This window comes from Salvelinus alpinus, chromosome 22 (assembly GCF_045679555.1).
Source record: "Salvelinus alpinus chromosome 22, SLU_Salpinus.1, whole genome shotgun sequence".
In the NCBI taxonomy this organism is placed as follows: Eukaryota; Metazoa; Chordata; class Actinopteri; order Salmoniformes; family Salmonidae; genus Salvelinus; species Salvelinus alpinus.
Window position 1 is genome coordinate 40,726,091 of NC_092107.1, and position 26,709 is coordinate 40,752,799.

At 43.6% G+C, this 26,709-nt stretch overlaps 1 protein-coding gene across 2 annotated transcripts in view; it reads left to right on the forward strand.

Annotated features, from left to right (window-relative positions):
- The window catches only part of dync2h1 (dynein cytoplasmic 2 heavy chain 1), a 337,560-nt gene that overhangs the window by 34,041 nt on the left and 276,810 nt on the right, over positions 1–26,709 (forward strand). For both annotated transcript variants that reach the window (XM_071360118.1, XM_071360119.1), the window contains 18 exons: positions 106–237; positions 773–905; positions 8,783–8,990; positions 9,083–9,212; positions 11,343–11,498; positions 13,744–14,003; positions 15,302–15,548; positions 17,255–17,406; positions 19,527–19,671; positions 19,937–20,039; positions 21,886–22,050; positions 22,220–22,347; positions 22,425–22,673; positions 23,804–23,912; positions 24,800–24,913; positions 25,467–25,609; positions 25,721–25,796; positions 25,914–26,074. In XM_071360118.1, the coding sequence (XP_071216219.1) occupies positions 106–237; positions 773–905; positions 8,783–8,990; positions 9,083–9,212; positions 11,343–11,498; positions 13,744–14,003; positions 15,302–15,548; positions 17,255–17,406; positions 19,527–19,671; positions 19,937–20,039; positions 21,886–22,050; positions 22,220–22,347; positions 22,425–22,673; positions 23,804–23,912; positions 24,800–24,913; positions 25,467–25,609; positions 25,721–25,796; positions 25,914–26,074 (2,811 nt within the window). The remainder of the gene's footprint in view (positions 1–105; positions 238–772; positions 906–8,782; positions 8,991–9,082; positions 9,213–11,342; positions 11,499–13,743; positions 14,004–15,301; positions 15,549–17,254; positions 17,407–19,526; positions 19,672–19,936; positions 20,040–21,885; positions 22,051–22,219; positions 22,348–22,424; positions 22,674–23,803; positions 23,913–24,799; positions 24,914–25,466; positions 25,610–25,720; positions 25,797–25,913; positions 26,075–26,709) is intronic.

Below are 26,709 nucleotides of genomic sequence, written 5' to 3' on the forward strand. Positions count from 1 at the left end.
TAGAGGGTTGGATGGATGGATGGATGGAGGGTTGGATGGATGGAGGGTTGGATGGATAGAGGGATGGAGGGTTGGATGGATGAATAAAGTAGTTTTTCTCTGTAGATGAAGAAGGCTCTGGAGCTGTGTGAGCAGTTGAGACAGCGTATGGGAGTGGTGATCGTAGGTCCCAGCGGGGCAGGTAAATCTACTCTGTGGAGGATGCTGCGTGCCGCCCTGGGCAGGACAGGCAGGGTGGTGAGTACACACCTGATCAATCATGATAATCACAATCCTTTTATTGTTATTCTGTCTGCGTTACACTCCCACGGCTCTGCGCCCTAGTTATCATTAATCATATTCATGTAACATTCCAACTACTAATAGAATGTAATTTGAGTGGCGCAGCGGTCTAATGCACTGTATCACAACCGGCTGTGATCGGGAGTCCCATAGGGCAGCGCACAGTTGGCCCAGCGTCGTCTGGGTTAGGGGAGGGTTTGGCCGGGGGGGTGGGGTGGTGGGGGCTTTACATGGCTCATCGCGCTCTAGCGACTCCTTGTGGCAGGCCGGGCACCTGCAGGCTGACCTCGCTCGTCAGTTGAACAGTGTTTCCTCTGACACATTGGTGTCAGCATGACTGGAACTTTGCCTCCCAAGCCCGTTGGGGAGTTGCAGTGATGAGAAAATATATAAATTGTGGAGAAAAAGTGGGTAAAATATAACAAAATCATGTAATTTGAGATGCAGCCACTGTCCCTGCCTGTCCTGAATGCTGTCATGTTGTGTTTAGGTGAAGCAGTATACAGTGAACCCCAAAGCCATGCCCCGCCAGCAGCTGCTGGGTCACATAGACATGGACACTAGGGAGTGGACTGACGGGGTGCTCACAAACAGCGCCAGACAGGTGGTCAGAGAACCACAGGGTAAGAACCACTACCAGGAAACAACCACAACACAACCATGAGGCCTAACTGCATCTTTTAGCCGTATTAGAAGATAGGTAAAGATAAACAAGAAAGTTGATTGCAATATCAGTTTAATCCACCAGAAAATAAGGCAAAAATATTACAACAAATATTATGGTTAAACTCAAATACACTAATTGATGAAAAAACATTATTTTGGGGTGGGGGGGGACGGTATAATCTTTGTAAATTATATCATAAATAGTACTGGTTGAGTCACACATGCAGCTAACAAAAATATATGGAAATGTCTGCTCTATCCAAAATTACAACCAACTAATTGCAGCATTACCACAAAAATGGTTTTTGCCATCAGGAACTTGTCTGTTGGCCCTGCATTAAAGACCAAGATTGGTTAAAGAAAATTGTGAGGTATACCAGTTTCATTTGAGGACCAAAAAATGTACAGCTATGCCGTACAGATGGCAAAATAGTTGGGAAGAGATTTTCAATCTACCGATTCCATGGCACATGGTTTATGAGCTGATACACAAAATGAAGCTGGATTCAAAACGTACAGTTTTTAATTTAAAAAAATTATTATACAAAATTCTTGCAAACAGTAGAATGTTATGTACTGTACATGGGGAACAAAACTATCCCAGCTCTGCAGATTCTGCTGCGAAGAGATACTCATTAGATCATTTGTTTTGGTAGTGTCCATATGTAGCTTGTTTTTGGTCGCAGGTCCAGGAATGGCTGAAGAATTGCAACATTTACCTGGAGTTAACTCTGCAAATAGCACTGCTGGGTGATCTGAAAAGTCACAGTTAATCAATCAGTAATATAATAATACTCTTAGAAAATTGTATATATATATATACCGTTCAAAAGTTTGGCGTCACTTAGAAATGTCCTTGTTTTCCATGAAAACATACATGAAGTAATAATGGTGCCGGAGAAGAAGGCAGACGTTTTACGTGTCCCCAACCGATTGTGTTTTTTGTTTGTTTATTTTCGTTTTTTGTAACTTATTTTTAAAACTTATTTTGTACATAATGTTGCCGCTACCGTCTCTTATGACCAAAAATAACTGTGATTACTCACCACGGACTGGCAGAATCCTTTTTTTCCTTTAACGAGTCTGACGAGACCGACGTGAATGATATACTGCTTTCTCGGGAACAGGCCCAGATCCTCGTGATTTGCGTGAAGAGGAGGCGGAGAAAAAGGGGGCAAAGGGTGGGCTGCCTTCTGAGAATTCGTATAGTGCCTTGCAAAAGTAGTCATCCCCTTGGCTTTTTTTCCTATTTTGTTGCATTACAACCTGTAATTTAAATTGATTTTTATTTGGATTTCATGTAATGGACATAAGCAAAATAGTCCAAATTGGTAAAGTGAATTTTTTTTTTAATAACTTGTTTCAATAAAAAGAAAAAAGAAAAAAAAAGTGGTGCGTGCATATGTATTCACCCCCTTTGCCATGAAGCCCCTAAATAAGAAGTGGTGCAACCAATTACCTTCAGAGTCACATAATTTGTCCACCTGTCTGCAATCTAAGTGTCACATGATCTGTCACATGATCTCAGTGTATATATATACACCTGTTCTGAAAGGCCCCAGAGTCTGCAACACCACTAAGCCTGGGGCACCACCAATCAAGCGGGACCAAGAAGCTCTCCAAACAGATCAGGGACAAAATTGTGAAGAAGTGCAGCTCAGGGTTGGGTTATAAAAAAAATATTCTAAACTTTGAACATCCCACGGAGCACCATTAAATCCATTATTAACACATGGAAGGATTATGGCACCACAACAAAGCTGCCAAGAGAGGGCCAACCACCAAAACTCACGGACCAGGCAAGGAGGGCATTAATCAGAGAGGCAACAAAGAGACCAAAGATAACCCTGAAGGAGCCGCAAAGCTCCCCAGCGGAGATTGGAGTATCTGTCCATAGGACCACTTTTTAAGCCGTACACTCCACAGAGCTGGGCTTTACGGAAGAGTGGCCAGAAGAAAGCCATTGCTTAAAGAAAAAATTAAGCAAACACGTTTGGGTGTTCACCAAAAGGCATGTGGGAGACTCCCCAAACATATAGAAGAAGGTACTCTGGTCAGATGAGACTAAAATTTAGCTTTTTGGCCATCAAGGAAAACGCTATGTCTGGCGCAAACCCAACACCTCTCATCACCTCTCATCACCCTGAAAACACATCCCCACAGTGAAGCATGGTGGTGGCAGCATCATGCTGTGGGGATGTTTTTCATTGGCATAGACTGGGAAACTGGTCAGAATTGAAGGAATGATGGATGGCGCTAAATACAGGGAAATTCTTGAGGGAAACCTGTTTCAGTCTTCCAGAGATTTGAGACTGGGACGGAGGTTCATCTTCCAGCAGGACAATGACCCTAAGCATACTGCTAAAGCAATACTCGAGTGGTTTAAGGGGAAACATTTAAAAGTCTTGGAATGGCCTAGTCAAAGCCCAGACCTCAATCCAATTGAGAATCTGTGATATGACTTAAAGATTGCTGTACACCAGCGGAACCCAACCAACTTGAAGGAGCTTGAGCAGTTTTGCCTTGAAGAATGGGCAAAAATCCCAGTGGCTAGATGTGCCAAGCTTATAGAGACATACCCCAAGAGACTTGCAGCTGTAATTGCTTTAAAAGGTGGCTCTACAAAGTATTGACTTTGGGAGGATGAATAGTTATGCACGCTCAAGTTTTCATTTTTAGGGGTGTTATTTCTTGTTTGATTAACATATATTTTTTTTTGGCATCAGTGGTAGGCATGTTGTGTAAATAAAATGATACAAACCCCCCAAAAATCTATTTTAATTCCAGGTTATAAGGCAACAAAATAGGAATAATGCCAAGGGTGGTGAATACTTTCGCAAGCCACTGTAGGCGATCGAATAAACCCCCACTTCCTTCCATTCTGCTAGCAAACGTGCAATCTTTGGAGAATAATATAGATGGCCAACTCACAAGATTAAACTACCAAAGGGACCTTCAAAACTGTAATATCTTGTGCTTCACGGAGTCGTGGCTGAATGACGACACTATCAACATACAGCTGGCTGGTTATACACTGCACCGGCAGGATAGAACAGCGGCGTCTGGTAAGACAAGGGAAGGCGAGCTATCTATTTTTGTAAATAACAGCTGGTGCACGATATCTAAGGAAGTCTAAAGCTATTGCTCGCCTGAGGTAGAGTATCTCATGATAAACTATAGACCACACTACCTACCTAGAGAGTTTTCATCTCTATTTTTCATAGCTGTTTACATACAGTACCAGGACAGTCAGAGGCTGGCACTAAGACAGCATTGAATGAGCTCTATTCCGCCATAAGCAAACAAGGAAACGCTCACCCAGAGGCGGCGCGCCTAGTAGCCGGGGACTTTTAATGCAGGGAAACTTAAATCCGTTTTACCAAATTTCTATCAGCATGTTAAATGTGCAACCAGATTAAAAAATCTCTGCACCACCTTCACTCCACACACAGAGACGCGTACAAAGCTCTCCCTCGCCCGAAATATGGTAAATCTGACAATAATTCTATCCTCCTGATTCCTGCTTCCATCAAAAATTAAAGCAGGAAGTACCAGTGACTCGGTCAATAAAAAAGTGGTCAGATGAAGCAGATGCTAAGCTACAGGACTGTTTTGCTAGCACAGACTGGAATATGTTCTGGGATTCCTCCAATGGCATTAAGGAGTACACCACATCAGTCAATGGCTTCATCAATAAGTGCATCAATGACATCGTCCCCACAGTGACCGTACGTACATACCAGAAGCCATGGATTACAGGCAACATCCGCACTGAGCTGCCGCTTTCAAGGAGCAGGACTCTAAACCTGCTATGCCCTCCGACGAACCATCAAACAGGCAACGCGTCAATACAGGACTAAGATCGAATCGTACTACACCGGCTCTGACGCTCATCGGTGGCAGGGCTTACAAACCATTACAGACTACAAAGGGAAGCACAGCCGAGAGCTGCCCAGTGACACGCCTACCAGACGAGCTACACTACTTCTATGCTCGCTTCGAGGCAAATAACACTGAAACATGTATGAGAGCACCAGCTGTACCGGAGGATTGTGTGATCACGCACTCCGCAGCCAATGTGAGTAAGACCTTTAAACAGGTCAACATTCACAAGGCCACAAGGCCAGACCGATTACCAGGACGTGTACTGCGAGGATGCTCTGACCAACTGGCAAGTGTCTTCACTGACATTTTCAACCTCTCCCTATCCGAGTCTCTAATAAGCAGACCACCATACTGCCTGTGCCCAAGAACACTAAGGTAACCTGCCTAAATGACTACAGACCCGTAGCACACGTCTGTAGCCATGAAGTGCTTTGAAAGGCTGGTCATGGCTCACATCAATACCATTATCCCAGAAACCCTACCCACTCCAATTTACATACCACCCCAACAGATCCACAGATGATGCAATCTCTATTGCACTCCACACTGCCCTTTCCCATCTGGACAAAAGGAACACCTATGTGAGAATGCTATCCTCAACACAGGGCCCCTCAGCTCCCTCCTGTACTCCCTGTTCACTCATGACTGCACGGCCAGGTACGACTCCAACACCATCATTAATTTTGGCGATAACACAACAGTGGTAGGCCTGATCACCGAGAACGACGAGACAGCATATAGGGAGGAGGTCAGAGACCTGGCCGTGTGGTGCCAGGACAACAACCTCTCCATCAACGTGATCAAGACAAAGGAGATGATTGTGGACTACAGGAAAAAGAGGACCGAGCACGCCCCCATTCTCATTGACGGAGCTGCAGTGGAGCAGGTTGAGAGCTTCAAGTTCCTTGGTGTCCACATCACCAACAAACTAACATGGTCCAAACACACCAAGACAGTTGTGAAGAGGGCACAACAAAACCTATTCCCCCTCAGGAGACTGAAAAGATTTAGCATTGGTCCTCAGATCCTCAAAAGGTTCTACAGCTGCACCATCGAGAGCATCCTGACTGGTTGCATCACTGCCTGGTATGGCAAATGCTCAGCTTCCGACTGCAAGGCACTACAGAGGGTAGTGCGAATGGCCCAGTACATCACTGGGGCCAAGCTCCCTGCCATCCAGGACCTCTATACTAGTCGGTGCCATTTCTCTGCTGCCAATGACTGGAATGAACTACAAAAATCTCTGAAACTGGAAACACTTATCTCCCTCACTAGCTTTAAGCACCAGCTGTCAGAGCAGCTCACAGATTACTGCATCTGTACATAGCCCATCTATAATTTAGCCCAAACAACAACTTCTCCCCCTACTGTATTTATTTATTTTGCTCCTTTGCACCCCATTATTTCTATCTTTACTTTGCACATTCTTCCACTGCAAATCTACCATTCCAGTGTTTACTTGCTATATTGTATTTACTTCGCCACCATGGCCTTTTTTTTGCCTTTACCTCCCTTATCTCACCTCATTTGCTCACATTGTATATACTTATTTTTTCTTCTACTGTATTATTGACTGTATGTTGTATGTTTGTTTTACTCCATGTGTAACTCTGTCTTGTTGTATGTGTCGAACTGTTTTGCTTTATCTTGGCCAGGTCGCAATTGTAAATGAGAACTTGTTCTCAACTAGCCTACCTGGTTAAATAAAGGTGAAATAAAAAAATTAAAGAGGAAGGCACTAAAAATGGTCAAAGACTCCAGCCACCATAGTCATAGACTGTTCTCTCTGCTACCGCATTGCAAGCGGTACCGGAGCGCCTGGTCTAGGTCCAAGAGGCTTCTAAACAGCTTCTACCCCCAAGCCATAAGACTCCTGAACACCTAATCAAATGGCTACCCAGACTATTTGCATTGCCCCCCCCCTTCCTTTTTTACACCGCTGCTACTCTCTGTTGTTATCATCTATGCATAGTACTTTTAATAACTCTACCCACATGTACATATTACCTAAACTAACCGGTGCCCCCTCACATTGACTCTATACCGGTACCCCCTGTATATAGTGTCGCCATTGTTATTTTACTGCTGCTCTTTAATTATTTGTTACTTTTATTTCTTATTCTTATCTGTATTATTTTTCTTATTATTATTTTTTAAACTCCGTTGTTTTTGTTGGGACTCGTAAGTAAGCATTTCACTAAGGTATTCGGCGCATGTGACTAATCAATTTTATTTATTTTTTTATTATTTTTTTGCAAAATTAATAGGTAATATAGTCAAGATGTTGACAAGGTTATAAATAATGATTTTTAATTGAAATAATAATTGTCTCCTTCAAACTTTGCTTTCGTCAAAGAATCCTCCATTTGCAGCAATTACAGCCTTGCAGACCTTTGGCATTCTAGTTGTCAATTTGTTGAGGTAATCTGAAGAGATTTCCCCCCATGTTCCTGAAGCACCTCCCACAAGTTGGATTGGCTTGATGTGCACTTCTTACGTACCATACGGTCAAGCTGCTCCCACAACAGCTCAATAGGGTTGAGATCCGGTGACTGTGCTGGCCACTCCGTTATAGACAGAATACCAGCTGACTGCTTCTTCCCTAAATAGTTCTTGCATAGTTTAGAGCTGTGGTTTGGGTCATTGTCCTGTTGTACTAGGAAATTGGCTCCAATTAAGCACTGTCCACAGGGTATGGCATGGCGTTGCAAAATGGAGTGATAGCCTTCCTTCTTCAAGATCCCTTTTACCCTGAACAAATCTCCCACTTTACCACCACCAAAACACCCCCAGACCATCACATTGCCTCCACCATGCTTAACAGATGGCGTCAAGCACTCCTCCAGCATCTTTTAATTTTTTCTGCACCTCACAAATGTTCTTCTTTGTGATCCAAACACTTCAAACTTAGATTCGTCTGTCCATACCACTTTTTTTCCAATCTTTCTCTGTCCAGTGTCTGTGTTGTTTTGCCCATCTTAATCTTTTCTTTTTATTGGCCAGTCTGAGATATGGCTTTTTCTTTGCAGCTCTACCTAGAAGGCCAGCATCCCGGAGTCACTTCTTCACTGTTGACGTTGAAACTGGTGTTTTGCTGGTACTATTTAATGAAGCCAGTTGAGGACTTGTGAGGTGTCTGTTTCTCGAACTAGACACTCTAATGTACTTGTCCTCTTGCTCAGTTGTGCACCTCCCACTCTTTCTATTCTGGTTAGGGCCAGTTTGTGCTGCTCTGTGAAGGGAGTAATACACAGTGTTGTATGAGATCTTCAATTTCTTGGCAATTTCTCGCTTGGAATAGCCTTCATTTCTCAGAACAAGAATAGACTGACGAGTTTCAGAATCCACTTCTTTGTTTCTGGCCATTTTGAGCCTGTAATCGAACTCACAAATGCTGATGCTCCAGATACTCAACTAGTCTAAGGAAGGCCAGTTTTATTGCTTTTTTAATCAGGACAACAGTTTTCAGCTGTGCTAACATAATTGCAAAAGGGTTGTCTAATGATCAATTAGCCTTTTGACATGATAAACGTGGATTAGGTAACACAATCAGAAGCTTCTAAAGCCATGACATCATTTTCTGGAATTTTCCAAGCTGTTTAAAGGCACAGTCAAATTAGTGTATGTAAACTTCTGACCCACTGGAATTGTGATACAGTGAATTGTAAGTGAAATAATCTGTCTGTAAACAATTGTTGGAAAAATTAATTGTGTCATGCACAAAGTAGATGTCCTAACCGACTTGACAAAACTATAGTTTGTTAACAAGAAATTTGTGGAGTGGTTGAAAAACGAGTTTTATTGACTCCGATCTAAGTGTATGTAAACGTCCGACTTCAACTGTATTGAGGATTGGAAATTATTCAGACAAATTACATTGATGGAAGCTACAGTCTATTTGCTATATTGAAGGTTAGTGCCCTGATGTTAGCCGTTGTGTGTGTTCCAGAGGTGAGCTCGTGGATCATCTGTGACGGGGACATAGACCCAGAGTGGATCGAGTCGTTGAACTCGGTGTTGGATGACAACCGTCTGCTGACCATGCCCAGTGGAGAGAGGATCCAGTTTGGACCCAACGTCAACTTTGTCTTTGAGACCAACGACCTCAGCTGTGCCTCACCAGCCACAATCTCACGCATGGGCATGATTTTCCTCAGGTTGGTGTGTGTGTTTTGTATGTGTGGATCCTTGATGGGTTAACCCCCATTCATGTTCTAGTCATGTTCCAACCCCTCTCTTCTCTCTGTAGTGATGAGGACACAGATGTGAGTGCGTTGGTCAAGTCGTGGCTGAAGGGTCAGCCTGATGAGTGTCGCAGTAACCTGGAGAACTGGATGGGAGACTACTTCCACAGAGGCCTTGACTGGGTGCTTAAACAGGTGATACATACTGATACTGCCCTCTTCTGGTCATAATCAATAGCATCAACTGGATTAATGTAGCCAATTGGAGTTTTACCCCAAATACAGTAGGGCAAAAAAGTATTTAGTCAGCCACCAATTGTGCATGTTCTCCCACTTAAAAAGATGAGAGAGGCCTGTAATTTTCATCATAGGTACACTTCAACTATGACAGATAAAATGAGAAAAAAATCCAGAAAATCACATTGTAGGATTTTTAATGAATATATTTGCAAATTATGGTGGAAAATAAGTATTTGGTCAATAACAAAAGTTTATCTCAATACTTTGTTATATACCCTTTGTTGGCAATGACAGAGGTCAAACGTTTTCTGTAAGTCTTCACAAGGTTTTCACACACTGTTGCTGGTATTTTGGCCCATTCCTCCATGCAGATCTCCTCTAGAGCAGTGATGTTTTGGGGCTGTTGCTGGGCAACAAGGACTTTCAACTCCCTCCAAAGGTTTTCTATGGGGTTGAGATCTGGAGACTGGCTAGGCCACTCTAGGACCTTGAAATGCTTCTTACGAAGTCACTCCTTCGTTGCCCGGGCGGTGTGTTTGGGATCATTGTCATGCTGAAAGACCCAGCCACGTTTCATCTTCAATGCCCTTGCTGATGGAAGGAGGTTTTCACTCAAAATCTCACGATACATCGCCCCATTCATTCTTTCCTTTACACGGATCAGTCGTCCTGGTCCCTTTGCAGAAAAACAGCCCCAAAGCATGATGTTTCCACCCCCATGCTTCACAGTAGGTATGGTGTTCTTTGGATGCAACTCAGCATTCTTTGTCCTCCAAACACGACGAGTTGAGTTTTTACCAAAAAGTTCTATTTTGGTTTCATCTAACCATATGACATTCTCCCAATCTTCTTCTGGATCATCCAAATGCTCTCTAGCAAACTTCAGACGGGCCTGGACATGTACTGGCTTAAGCAGGGGGACACGTCTGGCACTGCAGGATTTGAGTCCCTGGCGGCGTAGTGTGTTACTGATGGTAGGCTTTGTTACTTTGGTCCCAGCTCTCTGCAGGTCATTCACTAGGTCCCCCCGTGTGGTTCTGGGATATTTGCTCACCGTTCTTGTGATCATTTTGACCCCATGGGGTGAGATCTTGCATGGAGCCCCAGATCGAGGGAGATTATCAGTGGTCTTGTATGTCTTCCATTTCCTAATAATTGCTCCCACAGTTGATTTCTTCAAACCAAGCTGCTTACCTATTGCAGATTCAGTCTTCCCAGCCTGGTGCAGGTCTACAATTTTGTTTCTGGTGTCCTTTGACAGCTCTTTGGTCTTGGCCATAGTGGAGTTTGGAGTGTGACTGTTTGAGGTTGTGGACAGGTGTCTTTTATACTGATAACAAGTTCAAACAGGTGCAATTAATACAGGTAACGAGTGGAGGACAGAGGAGCCTCTTAAAGAAGAAGTTACAGGTCTGTGAGAGCCAGAAATCTTGCTTGTTTGTAGGTGACCAAATACTTATTTTCCACCATAATTTGCAAATAAATTCATTACAAATCCTACAATGTGATTTTCTGGATCTTTTTTCTCATTTTGTCTATCATAGTTGAAGTGTACCTATGATGAAAATTACAGGCCTCTCTCATCTTTTTAAGTGGGAGAACTTGCACAATTGGTGGCTGACTAAATACTTTTTTGCCCCACTGTATACTCTAGCCAGTTGGAGTTTTACCCCAAATATACTCTAGCCAATTGGAGTTTTACCCCAAATATACTCTAGCCAAGTGGAGTTTTACCCCAAATATACTCTAGCCAAGTGGAATTTTACCCCAAATATACTCTAGCCAAGTGGAATTTTACCCCAAATATACTCTAGCCAAGTGGAGTTTTACCACAAATATACTCTAGCCAAGTGGAATTTTACCCTAAATATACTCTAGCCAGTTGGAGTTTTACCCCAAATATACTCTAGCCAAGTGGAGTTTTACCACAAATATACTCTAGCCAGTTGGAGTTTTACCACAAATATACTCTAGCCAGTTGGAGTTTTACCCCAAATATATTGTTGTGGATTGGATATCTTGTGTTCATAACTATTCTGACTCGCTCTCTCTCTCTTTCTCTGTCTCTCTTTCTCTGTCTGTCAGAATGACTTGGTGGTGGAGACCAGTCTGGTAGGAACGGTGTTGAACGGTCTGTCCCACCTGAGTGGAGTGACAGAGCGTGGTCAGTTTGTGGTTAGTCTCATCAGAGGGCTGGGCGGGAACCTCAACCTCAAATCAAGACAGGACTTCGCCAAGGAGGTAGGACGAGGCGGTCAATCCATTTATCCATTCATCCGTCCGTTTGTCCATCTGTTCATCCATCCATTTAACTATCCATCCATTTATCCATCTGTTTGTCCATCCATCCATCCATTCGTTTGCCCATCCGTTCATCCATCCATTTAACTATCCATCCATTTATCCAGCCATCCATCCGTTTGTCCATCTGTTCATCCATCCATTTAGCTATCCATCCATTTAACTATCTTTCCATTTAGCTATCCATCCATTTATCCATCCATCCATTTAGCTATCCATCCATTTAGCTATCCATCCATTTATCTATCCATTTAGCTATCCAAGCATTTAGCTATCCATCCATTTATCCAGCCATCCATCCGTTTGTCCATCTGTTCATCCATCCATTTAGCTATCCATCCATTTAACTATCTTTCCATTTAGCTATCCATCCATTTATCCATCCATCCATTTATCCATCCATCCATTTAACTATCCATCCATTTATCCATCCATCCATTTAACTATCTATCCATTTAGCTATCCATCCATTTAACTATCCATCCATTTATCCAGCCATCCATCCGTTTGTCCATCTGTTCATCTATCCATTTAGGTATCCATCCATCCATCCATCCATTTAGCTATCCATCCATTTATCCGTCCATTTAACTATCCATCCATTTAACTATCCATCCATTTAACTATCCATCCATTTATCCATCCATTAATCAACTAATAAACATCTTACGGAAAGTATTCAGACTCATTGACTTTTTCCACATTTTGTTACGTTACAGCCTTATTCTAAAATATATTAAATGAATAAAAATCCTCAGCAATCTACACACAATACCACATTTGAGCAAATGTATAAAAACAGAAATACCTCATTTACATAAATATTCAGACCCTTTACTATAAGTCTTGAAATTGAGCTCAGGTGCATCCTGTTTTCATTGATCATCCTTGAGATGTTTCTACAACTTGATTGGAGTCCACATGTGGTAAATTCAATTGATTGGACATGATTTGAAAAGGCACACACCAGTCTATATAAGGTCCCACAGTTGACAGTGCATGTCAGAGCAAAAACCAAGCCATGAGGTTGAAGGAATTGTCTGTAGAGCTCTGAGACAGGATTGTGTCGAGGCACAGATCTGGGGAAGGGTACCAAAACATTTCTGCAGCATTGAAGGTCCCCAAGAACACAGTGGCCTCCATCGTTCTTAAATGGAAGAAGTTTGTAACCACCAAGACTCTTCCTAGAGCTGGCCGCCCAGCAAAACTGAGCAATCGGGGGAGAAGGGCCTTGGTCAGGGAGGTGACCAAGAACCAGATGGTCACTATGACAGAGCTCTCGAGTTCCTGTGTGGAGATAGGAGAACCTTCAAGAAAGACAACCATCTCTGCAGCACTCCACCAATCAGGCCTTTATGGTAACGTGGCCAGACGGAAGCCACTCCTCAGTAAAAGGCACCTAAAGGACTCTCAGACCATGAGAAACAAGATTCTCTGGTCTGACGGAACCAAGATTGAACTCTTTGGCTTGAATGCCAATCGTCACATCTGGAGGAAACCTGGCACCATCAATACGGTGAAGCATGGTGGTGGCAGCATCATGCTGTGGGGAAGTTTTTCAGCGGCAGGGACTGTGAGACTAGTCAGGATCAAGGCAAAGATGAACAGAGCAAAGTTCCAGAGAGCTCAGGACCTCAGACTGGGGCAAAGGTTCACCTTCCAACAGGACAACGAACCTAAGCACGTAGCCAAGATAACGCAGGAGTGGCTTCGGGATAAGTCTCTGAATGTCCTTGAGTGGCCCAGCCAGAGACGGGACTTGAACCCAATCGAACATCTCTGGAGAGATCTGAAAGTAGCTGTGCAGCAACGCTCCCCATCCAACCTGACAGAGCTTTAGAGGATGTGCAGAGAAGAATGGGAGAAACTCCCCAAATACAGGTGTGCCAAGCTTGTAGCGTCATACCCAAGAAGAGTTGAGGTTGTAATCGCTGCCAAAGTTGCTTCAACAAAGTACTGAGTAAAGGGTCTGAATACTTATGTGATATTTCAGTTTTTATTTTTTATATAAAAAAATAAAAAAATATTTAGCCTTTTATTTATGAGGAATTGTTTGTAGATTGATGAGGGGGGAAACAATTTAATACATTTTAGAACAAGGCTGTAACCATAACAAAATGTGGAAAAAGTCAAGTGGTCTCTATACTTTCCGAAAGCACTGTATGTGTGTGTGCATTCCCTGCAGGTGCTGGTCTGGGCTAGAGAGAGCCCTCCTGACCCGAGGAAGCCCCTGGACACCTACTATGACCCTGAGTCTGGCCGGCTGTGTGTGTACACTCTGGAACGTTCTGACGGCCTCAGCCTGGAAGAGCTCACACACACTCACACACTCCCGGTCATCCAGACCCCCGACATGCAGAGAGGACTGCACTGCTTCTCCCACTGGCTCTCCTCCCAGCACAGACAACCCTTCATACTGGTGGGGCCTGAGGGCTGTGGCAAAGGGTAAACGTACACACACACAGGATGTATAATACACTCTAGCCAGATCATGCACTACCTCCTCTTACTGTTCAGGGAGAACGGTATGACACACACGTATGTTTCCAGGCATGTTTTATTTAAGGCGTGACCTTTCTTAGAATAGCACAGCGGACTGAGGGGCAGGCGGGGGGGCTGAGACTTGTTGAGTCTACAGTCATTACTGTCATCCCTGGGGCACCCAGTAGAGGGAGGGCATCTCTGATTGGCTTTTACACTCCACTTGAGCCACCCCCCTCCATGACACCCACAACCCTAATCTCGCTGAAATGTCAGGGCGTCATGGAAACGCTTGTCATCCCTGTCTGATGAAAAAACATCGAATTAATTTCCACTGCTGCGCTCAGGCACGCGCACACACACACACACACACGCACACACACAGACATCCCAATTATCCTATCTCAGTTTCCACCCTCACAAAATGTCCCCCCTCGCCCTGAGGTTTTTCTCACAAATTCGGTTAAACAGACCCCTGCGGCATCAACACTTTTCAATACAGAGTTAATTCTCCTCCCTCCTCTGTCCTCCCTCCTATCTCTTCCTCTGTCATCTCCTCTTCATCCTCTGATATCTAACCTCTGTAATGACTCATGTCCTCCTTCAATGTTATGGTCTGGCTTCTCTATTTGGCATTTAGCCTATGTTCTGCCAACATTGTGTGTGTGTTAATGTGTGTGTGTGTTAAGTTGTGTGTGTGTTAAGTTGTGTGTGTGTTAAGTTGTGTGTGTGTTAAAGGGTGTGTGTTAAAGGGTGTGTGTTAAAGGGTGTTTGTTTAAAGGGTGTGTGTTAATGTGTGTGTGTGTGTTAATGTGTGTGTGTGTGTTAATGTGTGTGTGCGTGTTAATTTATGTATGTGTGTGTGTGTGTGTTAATATGTTTGTGTGTTAATGTGTTTGTGTGCGTGTGTTAATGTGTGTATGTGTGTGTGTGCGTGTGTTAATGTATGTATGTATGTATGTGTGTATGTGTGTGTGTGCGTGTGTTAATGTATGTATGTATGTATGTGTGTGTGTGTGTGTGTTAATGTGTTTGTGTGCGTGTGTTAATGTGTTTGTGTGCGTGTGTTAATGTGTTTGTGTGCGTGTGTTAATGTGTTTGTGTGCGTGTGTTAATGTGTTTGTGTGCGTGTGTTAATGTGTTTGTGTGCGTGTGTTAATGTGTTTGTGTGCGTGTGTTAATGTGTTTGTGTGCGTGTGTTAATGTGTTTGTGTGCGTGTGTTAATGTGTTTGTGTGCGTGTGTCTGTGTGTTCTCCTCCAGTATGCTGCTGCGCTATGCGTTCTCTCGGCTACGTTCCACCCAGGTAGCGGTGGTCCACTGTAGCGCCCAGACCTCGTCTCGTCACGTCCTCCAGAAGCTCAGTCAGACCTGCCTGCTGCTCAGTTCCAACACGGGACGGGCCTACAGACCCAAACACTGTGAGAACCTGGTCCTCTACCTCAAAGACATCAACCTGCCCAAGCCTGACAAGTGGGGCACCAGCAACCTCATAGCCTTCTTACAGCAGGTACACAATACACTACACTACACTGCAATACAGTACACTACAGCACAATACAGCAAAATACACTACAATACAGCACACTACAATACAGCACACTACAATACAATACACTACAATACAATACAGTACAATACACTACTGTAAAATACATTACAGTACAATACAATACATTACAATACATTGCAATACAATACAGTACAATACAGCACAATACACTACAATACAATACACTACAACATCACAATACACTACAATACAACATCACAATACACTACAATACAACATCACAATACACTACAATAAAGCACAAAACAATACACTACAATGCAGCACAACAAACTACAATACACTCCAATACAATACAATATAGCACAATACACTCCAATACAGTACAATACAGCACAATACACTACAACACGCTACAATACAGTACACTACAGTACAATGCAATACTCTACAACACGGCACAATACACTACAATACAATAATCTACAACACTACAATACAGCACAATACACTACAATAAAGCACAATACAGTAGAGTACAATACACTAGAATACAGCACCATACAATACACTACAATGCAGTGCAATACAATACACTACAATACAGAACCATAAACTACAACACATTACAGTACAATACAGCGCAATACAAAAAAATACACTACAATACAGTGCAATAAATTACGCTACAATCCACTACAATACAGCACAATACACTATAATACACTACAATACACTAAATACAACACAATACACTACAATACAGTACAGTAATAATAATACAACTAATCATTTAGTACATTTATGTAGCGCTTTTCATCGAATCTCAAAGCACTTCAAGAGCAAAAAAAAACAAAGAAGCAATATATCATGACAGGTCAACCAATCGAGGCCAAGCTGCGTCCTCTGAAGATGGAGAGGGTCAGTTCATGGCTTGAGTGAAGGGAGCTGGACAAAGGATTGTAGAGGATGTTGGAGTCTGCTGATGATCTTGTAGAGGTCAAGTCAGGGAACCAGCCTGAGTCTTATATCCTCTGGACTTCTCCTCGTCCAGTCTGTGAAGCAGCCATTTGGCTGATGCCTCAGCAGCTCTGGGTGCCAGAAAGCTCACCACACAAAGTTCAGAATATTAGCCAGTCGTCCTCACTACAAGTCCTCTGCCTCAGCACTGCTGTAGTCCTCTAGCTGCCATTCCTCTCAGGTTTCAGGCCACCCCTTACATTAATCTATGTTCTCAAAAGATCAGGAATTGGCAGTCAGGTGAAACAAAAAAGATGTTACTGTGTCCAGATGCATTTTTCAAACAAATACTGTACAATGTAACGCAGCCCAATGTAACGCAGCCCAACGTAATGCAGCCCAACGTAACACAACACAACACAACTCAATGCAATATAACACAACCCAACCCAACCCAACACAACACAACTCAATGCAATACAACATAACCCAACCTAACACAACTCAATGCAATACAACATAACACAACTCAATGCAATATAACACAACCCAACACAACACAACTCAATGCAATACAACATAACACAACCCAACTCATTGCAATACAATACAACCCAACATAACACAATTCAATGCAATACAACACTGAAAATACATTATTTCTTGATCGATGTGTAAGACAGAAATTAGTCAAGCTGTCATAACGTGACAGAGTTCTCCTCCCTCCCCCTTGTGTGTTCTAGGTGCTGACGTACCATGGGTTCTATGATGAGAACCTGGATTGGGTGGGTCTGGAGAACGTCCAGGTGGTGGCCTCCATGTCAGCAGGAGGCGCTGTGGGACGACACACACTCACCTCCCGCTTCACCTCCATTGTGCGCATCTGCACCATAGAGTGAGTACGGACACACAGACACAGACCAGAGTATGTGAGCTGGTGCGGAGCGAGGAGCGGAGCGTGCCCAATTTGACGAGCGTGGAGCGAGATTCCCAAAAGCTGGAGCGTCGGCCTTCTCCCCCGCTCCAATTTCACTCCCGTAGTGCTCCTGTAGCTCTCACTTTACGAGCTCAGGGCGCGCCCGTCCCATCATGCATTGGTGGTCTACTTGTGTGCTGCTATAGCCCCTTCCTTTAGCTACTGTCATGGAGTTCACTAAATATTTTAATAAAGACACTGATAAACCACACAGTTGCTAAATCAAGGTGACTTACAAAGATGAGGACCAATAGCAAGAGAGGGAGTGTGGTGATGTAATGTCCACAACTAAATAATCATTGTGGAATCTGAAAAGACACATCTCATGAAAGCATGATGGTGTACTTACTACGTACTCATGCTAAAAGGAAGGTGGGTAGATAACTAATTGTGTCATTGTAGCAAAGTATTTATAAACTAAAAATCTGATCTCTTAAAAGTTTAGTTAATTCTTGTTCTATTATCTATACAATAGGCCATAATTGATTTTGGCCCAATAGGCCTGGCATATTCCCACGTTGAAGGAGCTTTCCATTTTGATAGGGTTATTTTGCCTAAAAACCTTTAGGCCTACCTATAGGAAAATAAAAAAACAACTGCATCGCTGCCCAGCCTGATAAGAGTGGTCAAAAGGTTGCTTAGCATCCCCAGTAGCTCTGTAAGAGTGGTCAAAAGGGTGTTTAGCATCCCCAGTAGCTCTGTAAGAGTGGTCAAAAGGGTGTTTAGCATCCCCAGTAGCTCTGTAAGAGTGGTCAAAAGGGTGTTTAGCATCCCCAGTAGCTCTGTAAGAGTGGTCAAAAGGGTGTTTAGCATCCCCAGTAGCTCTGTAAGAGTGGTCAAAAGGTTGTTTAGCATCCCCAGTAGCTCTGTAAGAGTGGTCAAAAGGTTGTTTAGCATCCCCAGTAGCTCTGTGAGAGTGGTCAAAAGGGTGTTTAGCATCCCCAGTAGCTCTGTGAGAGTGGTCAAAAGGGTGTTTAGCATCCCCAGTAGCTCTGTAAGAGTGGTCAAAAGGTTGTTTAGCATCCCCAGTGTCTCTGTAGGCGTGGTCAAAAGGTTGTTTAGCATCCCCAGTGGCTCTGTAAGAGTGGTCAAAAGGTTGTTTAGCATCCCCAGTAGCTCTGTAAGAGTGGTCAAAAGGGTGTTTAACATCCCCAGTAGCTCTGTAAGAGTGGAGAGGGTTTTTAGCATCCCCAGTAGCTCTGTAAGAGTGGTCAAAAGGTTGTTTAGCATCCCCAGTGGCTCTGTAAGAGTGGTCAAAAGGTTGTTTAGCATCCCCAGTAGCTCTGTAAGAGTGGTCAAACGGGTGTTTAGCATCCCCAGTGTCTCTGTAGGAGTGGTCAAAAGGGTGTTTAGCATCCCCAGTAGCTCTAAGTGTGGAGAGGGTATTATCCGCTGCTGGCCGGCTCTCCAGGCACCGTAGACTGGCCTGGTGTTTCTAAACATTTATTCAATGGCACTGTAGACTGAGCCTAATAGTTAATTTGTATTTCATTCTATGGAAGTCACAGCCTATATGCGCAATTTATAGACTGTAATGATTTAATACAACGAATGTTGTTTAAATATTGAGCTCTTAAAGTCCCTACCAGCCTAGTGTGTCACACTCGCTAATGCTTCACAATGTATTTCTTTGTACGCTCTAGCCTTGAAATATTTGAAATAATATAGCCTAAATAATTCATTTCTGTTCCTTCTTAGTCTCCCTGTCTGGCTCCTGACCTATTTAGAGTGTTTATATGCTGTTTAATATGACATGTAGCCTATTTGAAATGAGCGCTTCTTACATTCTCCTTTTCATGTTTATATAATACTTTTCATTCAAATCATATGGTTTGATTTCAATACTTCAAAACCAATTGGTAGGTCCAGGTAGTCACAAAAGTATATGGGTGTTAAATGAATTGAGCGAATTTGGAGCGGCACACACACACACACACACACACACACACACACACACACACACACACACACACACACACACACACACACACACACACACACACACTGACACTGACACTGACACTTGCTCTCTTCTCTAGTTATCCAGACAGGGAGCAGCTCCAGACCATCTACTCAGCGTACCTGCAGCCTGTTCTCCAGAGGAGCCTTGGGAGCCAAGCAGCCTGGGCCAGCACTGGGAAAACACACCAGCTAGCAGGATCTCTGGTACAGGTCTATGAACAGGTGTGTGTGTGTGCTGTCTCAGATGAGTTCATGTGTTATCAGAGTAAAGCTTCAGCTTTAAGCTGCTCTAGTCTTTCCAAGCAGCAGCTTTAGATTAGACTGCTGTTATCACAGCACTTATTTACTGCCTCTTATATCTAATCCTCACTCTTAGGGAGGCAAATCTAAACCACACACACCTGTGTAATAAGTGGCTGGATTGTGTGTGTGTGTGTGTGTGTGTGTGCGTGCGTGTATTTCTATCTCTCTGTTCCTCTGGTCTCAGGTGAAGGCGAAGTTCACGGTGGATGACCACAGTCACTACCTGTTCACTCCGTGTGTCCTCACCCAGTGGGTGCTCAGCCTGCTGCGATACGACCTGTCCGCAGGTGAGTCAACCACAACAGCACGGTCAAACCACGTGGTCAGATCACACTTCACACTACTGCCTCTGCTTCTACGGCTCATAGTCCACCGCGACCTATAGTCAGACCACGTTGTTAAATCACACGGTCAGACCACAATCACTACACCAGGGTTTCCCCTTGGTTCATTTTGCTTGGTTCATAGAACCGGGGTTATTTCAGTAACCTCCAGTAGCTGCTAGATGTGGTTGTAATAAACAGAGTGGTTTCTGTTTTCTTCCTACAAATGTGTCTCTTAAAAAAAAGAAAAAAGATTTAAGCTACATATAAATATTCTGACCCCATCACTGAAAGATAAGACTCTCAGGAACACATATGTACAAGCCGTTAGAACAGAGTGGACAAGACCAGGAACTAAATCAGACCCGGGGAAAAAATATCATTATTGCCTGATGGTCTTCTGAACTTCCCAATAGCTTTCTGATGCATTTCAGTCACGTTAAACCGTACTGTCTTCAGATTGAATTACTCTCCAAAATACTGTCAGACTGATTTGTAATAGACTGTCATAGCCCAAATAAACATTGGCGGTTGATTACGTTAACTTTTTTTACAAGGTGGGGTCAAAAAATGGGGACGCGGGCCAAAAGAGTTTGGGAACCCTTGCACTACACAATCTTTTTTGGGACCCATTTTAAGTTGTCCCTAAAAAGTTTAATTTCTTTCTGCAATACTTCATACTGCTAATTGCATGGGTTTTCTCTGTTGTTGCTGACTTCTCGTTGAAAACGTCTCATTATTTGGTAACAGTCTTAACTTTATACTGTACTGGCCTTTGATTCTAGTTGCTGTTGGATATTTCAGAAAATCTTCTGAAAGTCAGTAGTTCTCCCCCTGCCTCCTGCATTCACCATCACTTTCTTCCTCTCCCCTGTTCTGCTCCCTCTGTCACCCGTCTCTCTCTCTCTTTCATCATTCCGTTCTCTGTCCTCCTTCATCTCTCCCTCTGTCACTCCCTCCCTCCCTCTTGCAATGTGTTCTCCCTGTGATAGGGAGTCCAATCATTAATTTTAATTAAAAGCGTTTGCTGACAAACTTATTTTTTCCCATGACTCATCGTTTTTTTGCTCTCCTCTCCTTCCTCCCTCCTGCTTACCTTTTCTACACAGTATGTCACAATGCCCTCTCTCATCACTTCAACTCTCTTCTCTGGTGTGTTAGTGTGTGTACACTGAGCTGCCTTGATGCTGCGTGTCTTTTTGTAGTATGGTATAATGTAGTAGTGTCCACCGAGTGGACAAAATATTAAGAACACCTGCTCTTTCCATGACAGCCTGACCAGGTGAATCCTGGTGAAAGCTATGATCCCTTATTGATGTCACCTGTTAAGTCCTCTTCAATCAGTGTAGATGAAGGGGAGGAGACAGGTTAAAGAAGGATTTTTAAGCCTTGAGACAATTGAGACATGGATTGTGTATGTGTGCCATTCAGAGGGTGAATGGGCAAGACAAAATATTTAAGTGCCTTTGAACAGGGTATGGTAGTAGGTGCCAGGCGCACCGGTTAGTGTCAAGAACTGCAACGCTGCTGAGTTTTTCACTTTCAACAGTTTCCCGTGTATATCAAGAATGGTCTAAAACCCAAAGAACATCCAGACAACTTTACACAACTGTGGGAAGCATTGGAGTCAACATGGGCCAGCATCCTTGTGGAACTCCTTGTAGAGTCCATGCCCCAACAAATTGAGGCTGTTCTGAGGCAAAGGGGGGGGGGGGGGGGTATATTGTGTGCAACACAATATAAGGAAGGTGTTTTTTAATGTTTTGTCCAGTGGACAGTGTGTATAAACCCCTCCTCTCTGTGTCTGTAGGGAACTGTAATATAACAGACTCAGTGTTGGAGGTGGTAGCCTATGAGGCCAAGAGGCTGTTCAGAGACAGACTGGTCTCCTCTAAAGACATCCATTCCTTTGACAACATCCTCTCCTCTGTCATACGAGGTGACTGGGGCTCCGACGCACTCGACAACATGACAGGTAAAACACACACAGTGCTCCTCTCCCTCTGCAGAGTGTCTCCATATACTGTATGACAGTGGGTTCTCTGTGGGTTCTCTGTGGTTGGGTTCTCTGGGAAATGGGTTCGTGTGTGTAGTTAGGTGTGTGTATATAGATGTGTGTATAACTGTGTATTTTCTCCCTGCAGATGGTTTCTATGTGACGTGGGGTGCGTCTGAGGGAGGGGGAGTGATGGCCCCTGGTCAGTCCCTGCCCCCCCACGGTAAATCTCTGGGACGCCTCGACTTTGCCGATCTACGCCAGGTCATACACAAGGTCAGTGTCGGTGTGTGTTTGTATTGTGTAAGGACAGGGAGAGAGAGTGTGTATTAATGTATCTCTGCCTTCTGTAGGGAGCGGTCCTGTATGGTCGTGACAACAGGGAGTTGGATCTGCTGTTGTTCTGGGAGGTGTGTCACTTTGTGTCTCGTGTGGACCGTGTCCTGAGTCGACCGGGGGGCTCTCTGCTCCTGGCCGGACGCAGCGGGGTGGGCCGACGCACCGCCACATGCCTGGTCTCACACATGCATGGATACACACTCTACACACCCAAGATCTCCCGCGGATACTCACTCAAACACTTCAACAATGACCTGAAGAACGTAAGATGTCATACCTCTGTGTCTGTCTCTCTGTAACCTAATGTTTTAGTGTGCAGTGTTTCCCCTATATTCGTTTAGCCGAGGTAGACTTATTTTTATTCAATTTCTTTATACTTTTTTGAAATGGAAACCTTTTTCAGTGTTAACTTACGCTACTAAAACCAGATATAAAGTATTTAGAAAAGATAATGGACCTATTTACATTTTTATAAGATCTTTGAGAACTAACAATCACCAAAATTAGTCAGGGAGAATCAAAAATTACAAAGATGTCATGGCATGGGGCATTCATTTTGTTATTATGTTTTAGTCACTCAGATAGCATAAGAACATGGCATAAGCCACTGCAAAATATGTAGAATTGTGGGAAATTAGCTTTTAAACATCACATTTTCTCTTTGCCCCATGCCAAAATATGTAGATTTGTTGGAAATTAGCTTTAAAACAGCACATTTCTCTCTGCACCATGCCAAAATATGTAGAATTGCAGGAAATGTGCTTTAAAACAACAAAATGTTGTCTCTTCGGCCAAGAGGAGGGCCTCTAAAATGTTCAGTTGGAGACCACTCCATTGGCCACGTCCACTGTCACACCCCTACTACGCTCACCTTCTATGCCCCATTTTGATCCAGAAAAATTGACAAGGTATATTTGTAGAATTTGATGCATTCAGTCTTTTTGTTTTTTTCCATGAGGTAAATGCAGATGGGCGACCTCATGCTTCAGCCTATTTATTTAAATCCGCTATGTTGCATCAGTTGGGCTACAGGTGATAATGCTTTTAAAGGGAAAATTATATTTCAGATGGTGTCACGGGGGTGAATGCCCCCGGAAACCTCCCAGCAAAAGGACCCCCCCCCCTAACTTTACCATTGCTGCTGAAAGTAAATCGTAGGGGAAACACTGGTGTGTGTAAGGCAAAGCTGGACAAGGCAAAGCTGGACAAGGCAAAGCTGGACAAGGCAAAGCTGGACAAGGCAAAGCTGGACAAGGCAAAGCTGGACAAGGCAAAGCTGTACAAGGCAAAGCTGGACAAGGCAAAGCTGGACAAGGCAAAGCTGGACAAGGCAAAGCATGCTGCAGGGAACATCAAATCACACATACCTGACTGTGTGTTCTCTTCTGTGTAGGTGATGCAGCTGGCAGGTCTGGAGGGCCAACAGGTGGTGCTGTTGCTGGAGGATTATCAGTTTGTCCACCCAGCCTTCCTGGAGATGGTCAACAGCCTGCTGTCCTCTGGTCAGTCGCATATAAACAACTACACAAATGAAAGACACAATTTTTTACATGTATTTTTTATTTCACCTTTATTTAACCAGGTAGGCTAGTTGAGAACAAGTTCTCATTTGCAACTGCGACCTGGCCAAGATAAAGCATAGCAATTCGACACATACAACAACACAGAGTTACACATGGAATAAACAAAACATACAGTCAATAATACAGTAGAAAAATAAGTCTATATACAATGTGAGCAAATGAGGTGAGATAAGGAAGGTAAAGGCAAAAAAAAAAAAATTGTCTGATGAATAAAATCAAATGAAACCATGTGTCATAAATCCCAGGTGAGGTGCTGAGTCTGTACTCTTTCAGTTCAAAGTGATCTGTGCTCTAGATGAGGTACTGGCCTGGAGCCTGTACTGTACTGAGTTCTGTGTTATATGTGTTGTAGATGAGGTACTGGCCTGGAGCCTGTACTGTACTGTACTGAGTTCAGTTTTATATGTGTTATAGATGAGGTACTGGCCTGTACTGTACTGAGTTCTGTGTTATATGTGTTGTAGATGAGGTACTGGCCTGGAGCCTGTACTGTACTGAGTTCAGTGTTGTAGATGAGGTACTGGCCTGGAGCCTGTACTGTACTGAGTTCAGTGTTATATGTGTTGTAGATGAGGTACTGGCCTGGAGCCTGTACTGTACTGAGATCAGTGTTATATGTGTTGTAGATGAGGTACTGGCCTGGAGCCTGTACTGTACTGAGTTCTGTGTTATATGTGTTGTAGATGAGGTACTGGCCTGGAGCCTGTACTGTACTGTACTGAGTTCAGTGTTATATGTGTTGTAGATGAGGTACTGGCCTGGAGCCTGTACTGTACTGAGATCAGTGTGTGTTATATGTGTTGTAGGTGAGGTTCCAGGCCTGTACTCCCCAGAGGAGCTGGAGCCCCTCCTCTCCTCTCTCAAAGATCCTGCATCCCAGGACGGATTCACCGGACCCCTCTTCAACTACTTTGCCTACCGTGAGAGACTCATCTATCTAGCTACTCATCTACATGACATTACATTCTAGTCATTTAGCAGACACTCTTATCCAGATCGATTTATAGGAGCAATTAGGGTTAAGTGTCTTGCTGAAAGTCACATCGGCACATCTACACATCCTCGGTTCTCTCATCTCCTCTCCCTCTCTCCCTTCCTCTCACTTCATCCCTCTCCCTCTCTCCCTTCCTCTCACTTCATCCCTCTCCTCCCCCGCGTTTATTGTGATGCTGTGTTTGTTCTGTAGATACTGCAGAATCAGATCAATAGATGTCTCTTCCGTTCGAGTTCCTCTGACTAAACTACTGGCCTTTCAGCTGGGGGGTAAATGGACAAGGACAGCAGTACACCAGCCATTACACACTCTTTGTTTCTTTTTCTCTGTCTCTCTCTCTCTCTGTCTCTCTCTCTGTCTCTGTCTCTCTGTCTCTGTCTCTCTCTCTCTCTCTCTCTCTTTGTCTCTCTCTGTCTCTCTCTTTGTCTCTCTCTCTCTTTGTCTCTCTCTGTCTCTCTCTCTCTCTCTCTCTCTCTCAGGAATCCAGCAGAACCTACACATAGTGTTGATCATGGACTGCACCAACTCTAACTTCACCATTAGCTGTGAGAGCAACCCGGCTCTCTACCGCAAGTGTTCCGTCCAGTGGATGGACGGATGGTCTGAGAGCAGCATGAAGAAGGTGGGAGGAGAGGATGGAGGGAGGGATGAGAACATAGCATCATACAGGGTTATAATATTGTCATTAGCTCTGTCCTCCTTCATAACCTTCATGTTGATGCTGTCCTGTCAGATCCCTGAGATGCTGCTGGCTAAGGTGGAGGGGGAGAAGAGTGGAGGAGAGAAAGGCCACAAGAGAAAAGGCTCAGGTAGGAGAAAACATCCCTGCCACCAGAGTCCTAGTAAGTCATAGTCAGACTATAGAGAACTAGCTCTAAACTAGCTAGTCACTCGTGGATATGTTCTGTCTCGTTTGTCCCTCCCAGCGTCGGGTCAGGGTGATCTGTGTCGCTCCTTCCTGATGATCCATGAGTCTTGTAGAGAATATGGAGCCACACCCAGCCAGTACATGGCCTTCCTCCACGTCTACACCTCCATTTACAGCAGCAAACAGAGCCAGCTCACTCTCAGACAGCAACATCTACAGGTAACACACACAACATATACACACACTATATACACACACCATATACACACACTATATACACACACTTTATAAACACACCATATACACACACTATATACACAATATTCATCAATAATAAAAAAGCAGTTTCTGGCTAAAGAAACAAGACTAACAAGGGAAATCCATGAACTAATAGTACAGGTAGATGGCAATAAAAACAATACTACAAAGATACAAAATAAGTTAGAGGAAAAACAAAAAGAACTTGAGGAACTTATTCAATAACGATCTAATGTAATCTATTAGAAAAATAAGGCAAACTGGATGGAATATGGAGAAGAATTCACAAAATTCTTCCTGAATCTCCAATACAGGAACGCTAACAAAAATAATTTGCAGAAACTCGTTACTGAAGACGGAGTCATCTATCATTCTCCGAATAATATTTTAAAAGAGGAAGCTAATTATTTTAGGCAGATGTTCTCTTTTCCGTCTCATCCTCTCCCACTGAATGAAGATTACTGTAAGGAATTCTTTCCAAATACTATATAAAAAATTGAAAATTAACAAATGTACAGAAAGATCAGTGCAAAGGCCAAATTACAGAGGAAGAACTTTTTGAGGCTTTTAAATCCTTTCAGTCTGGAAAAATCCCA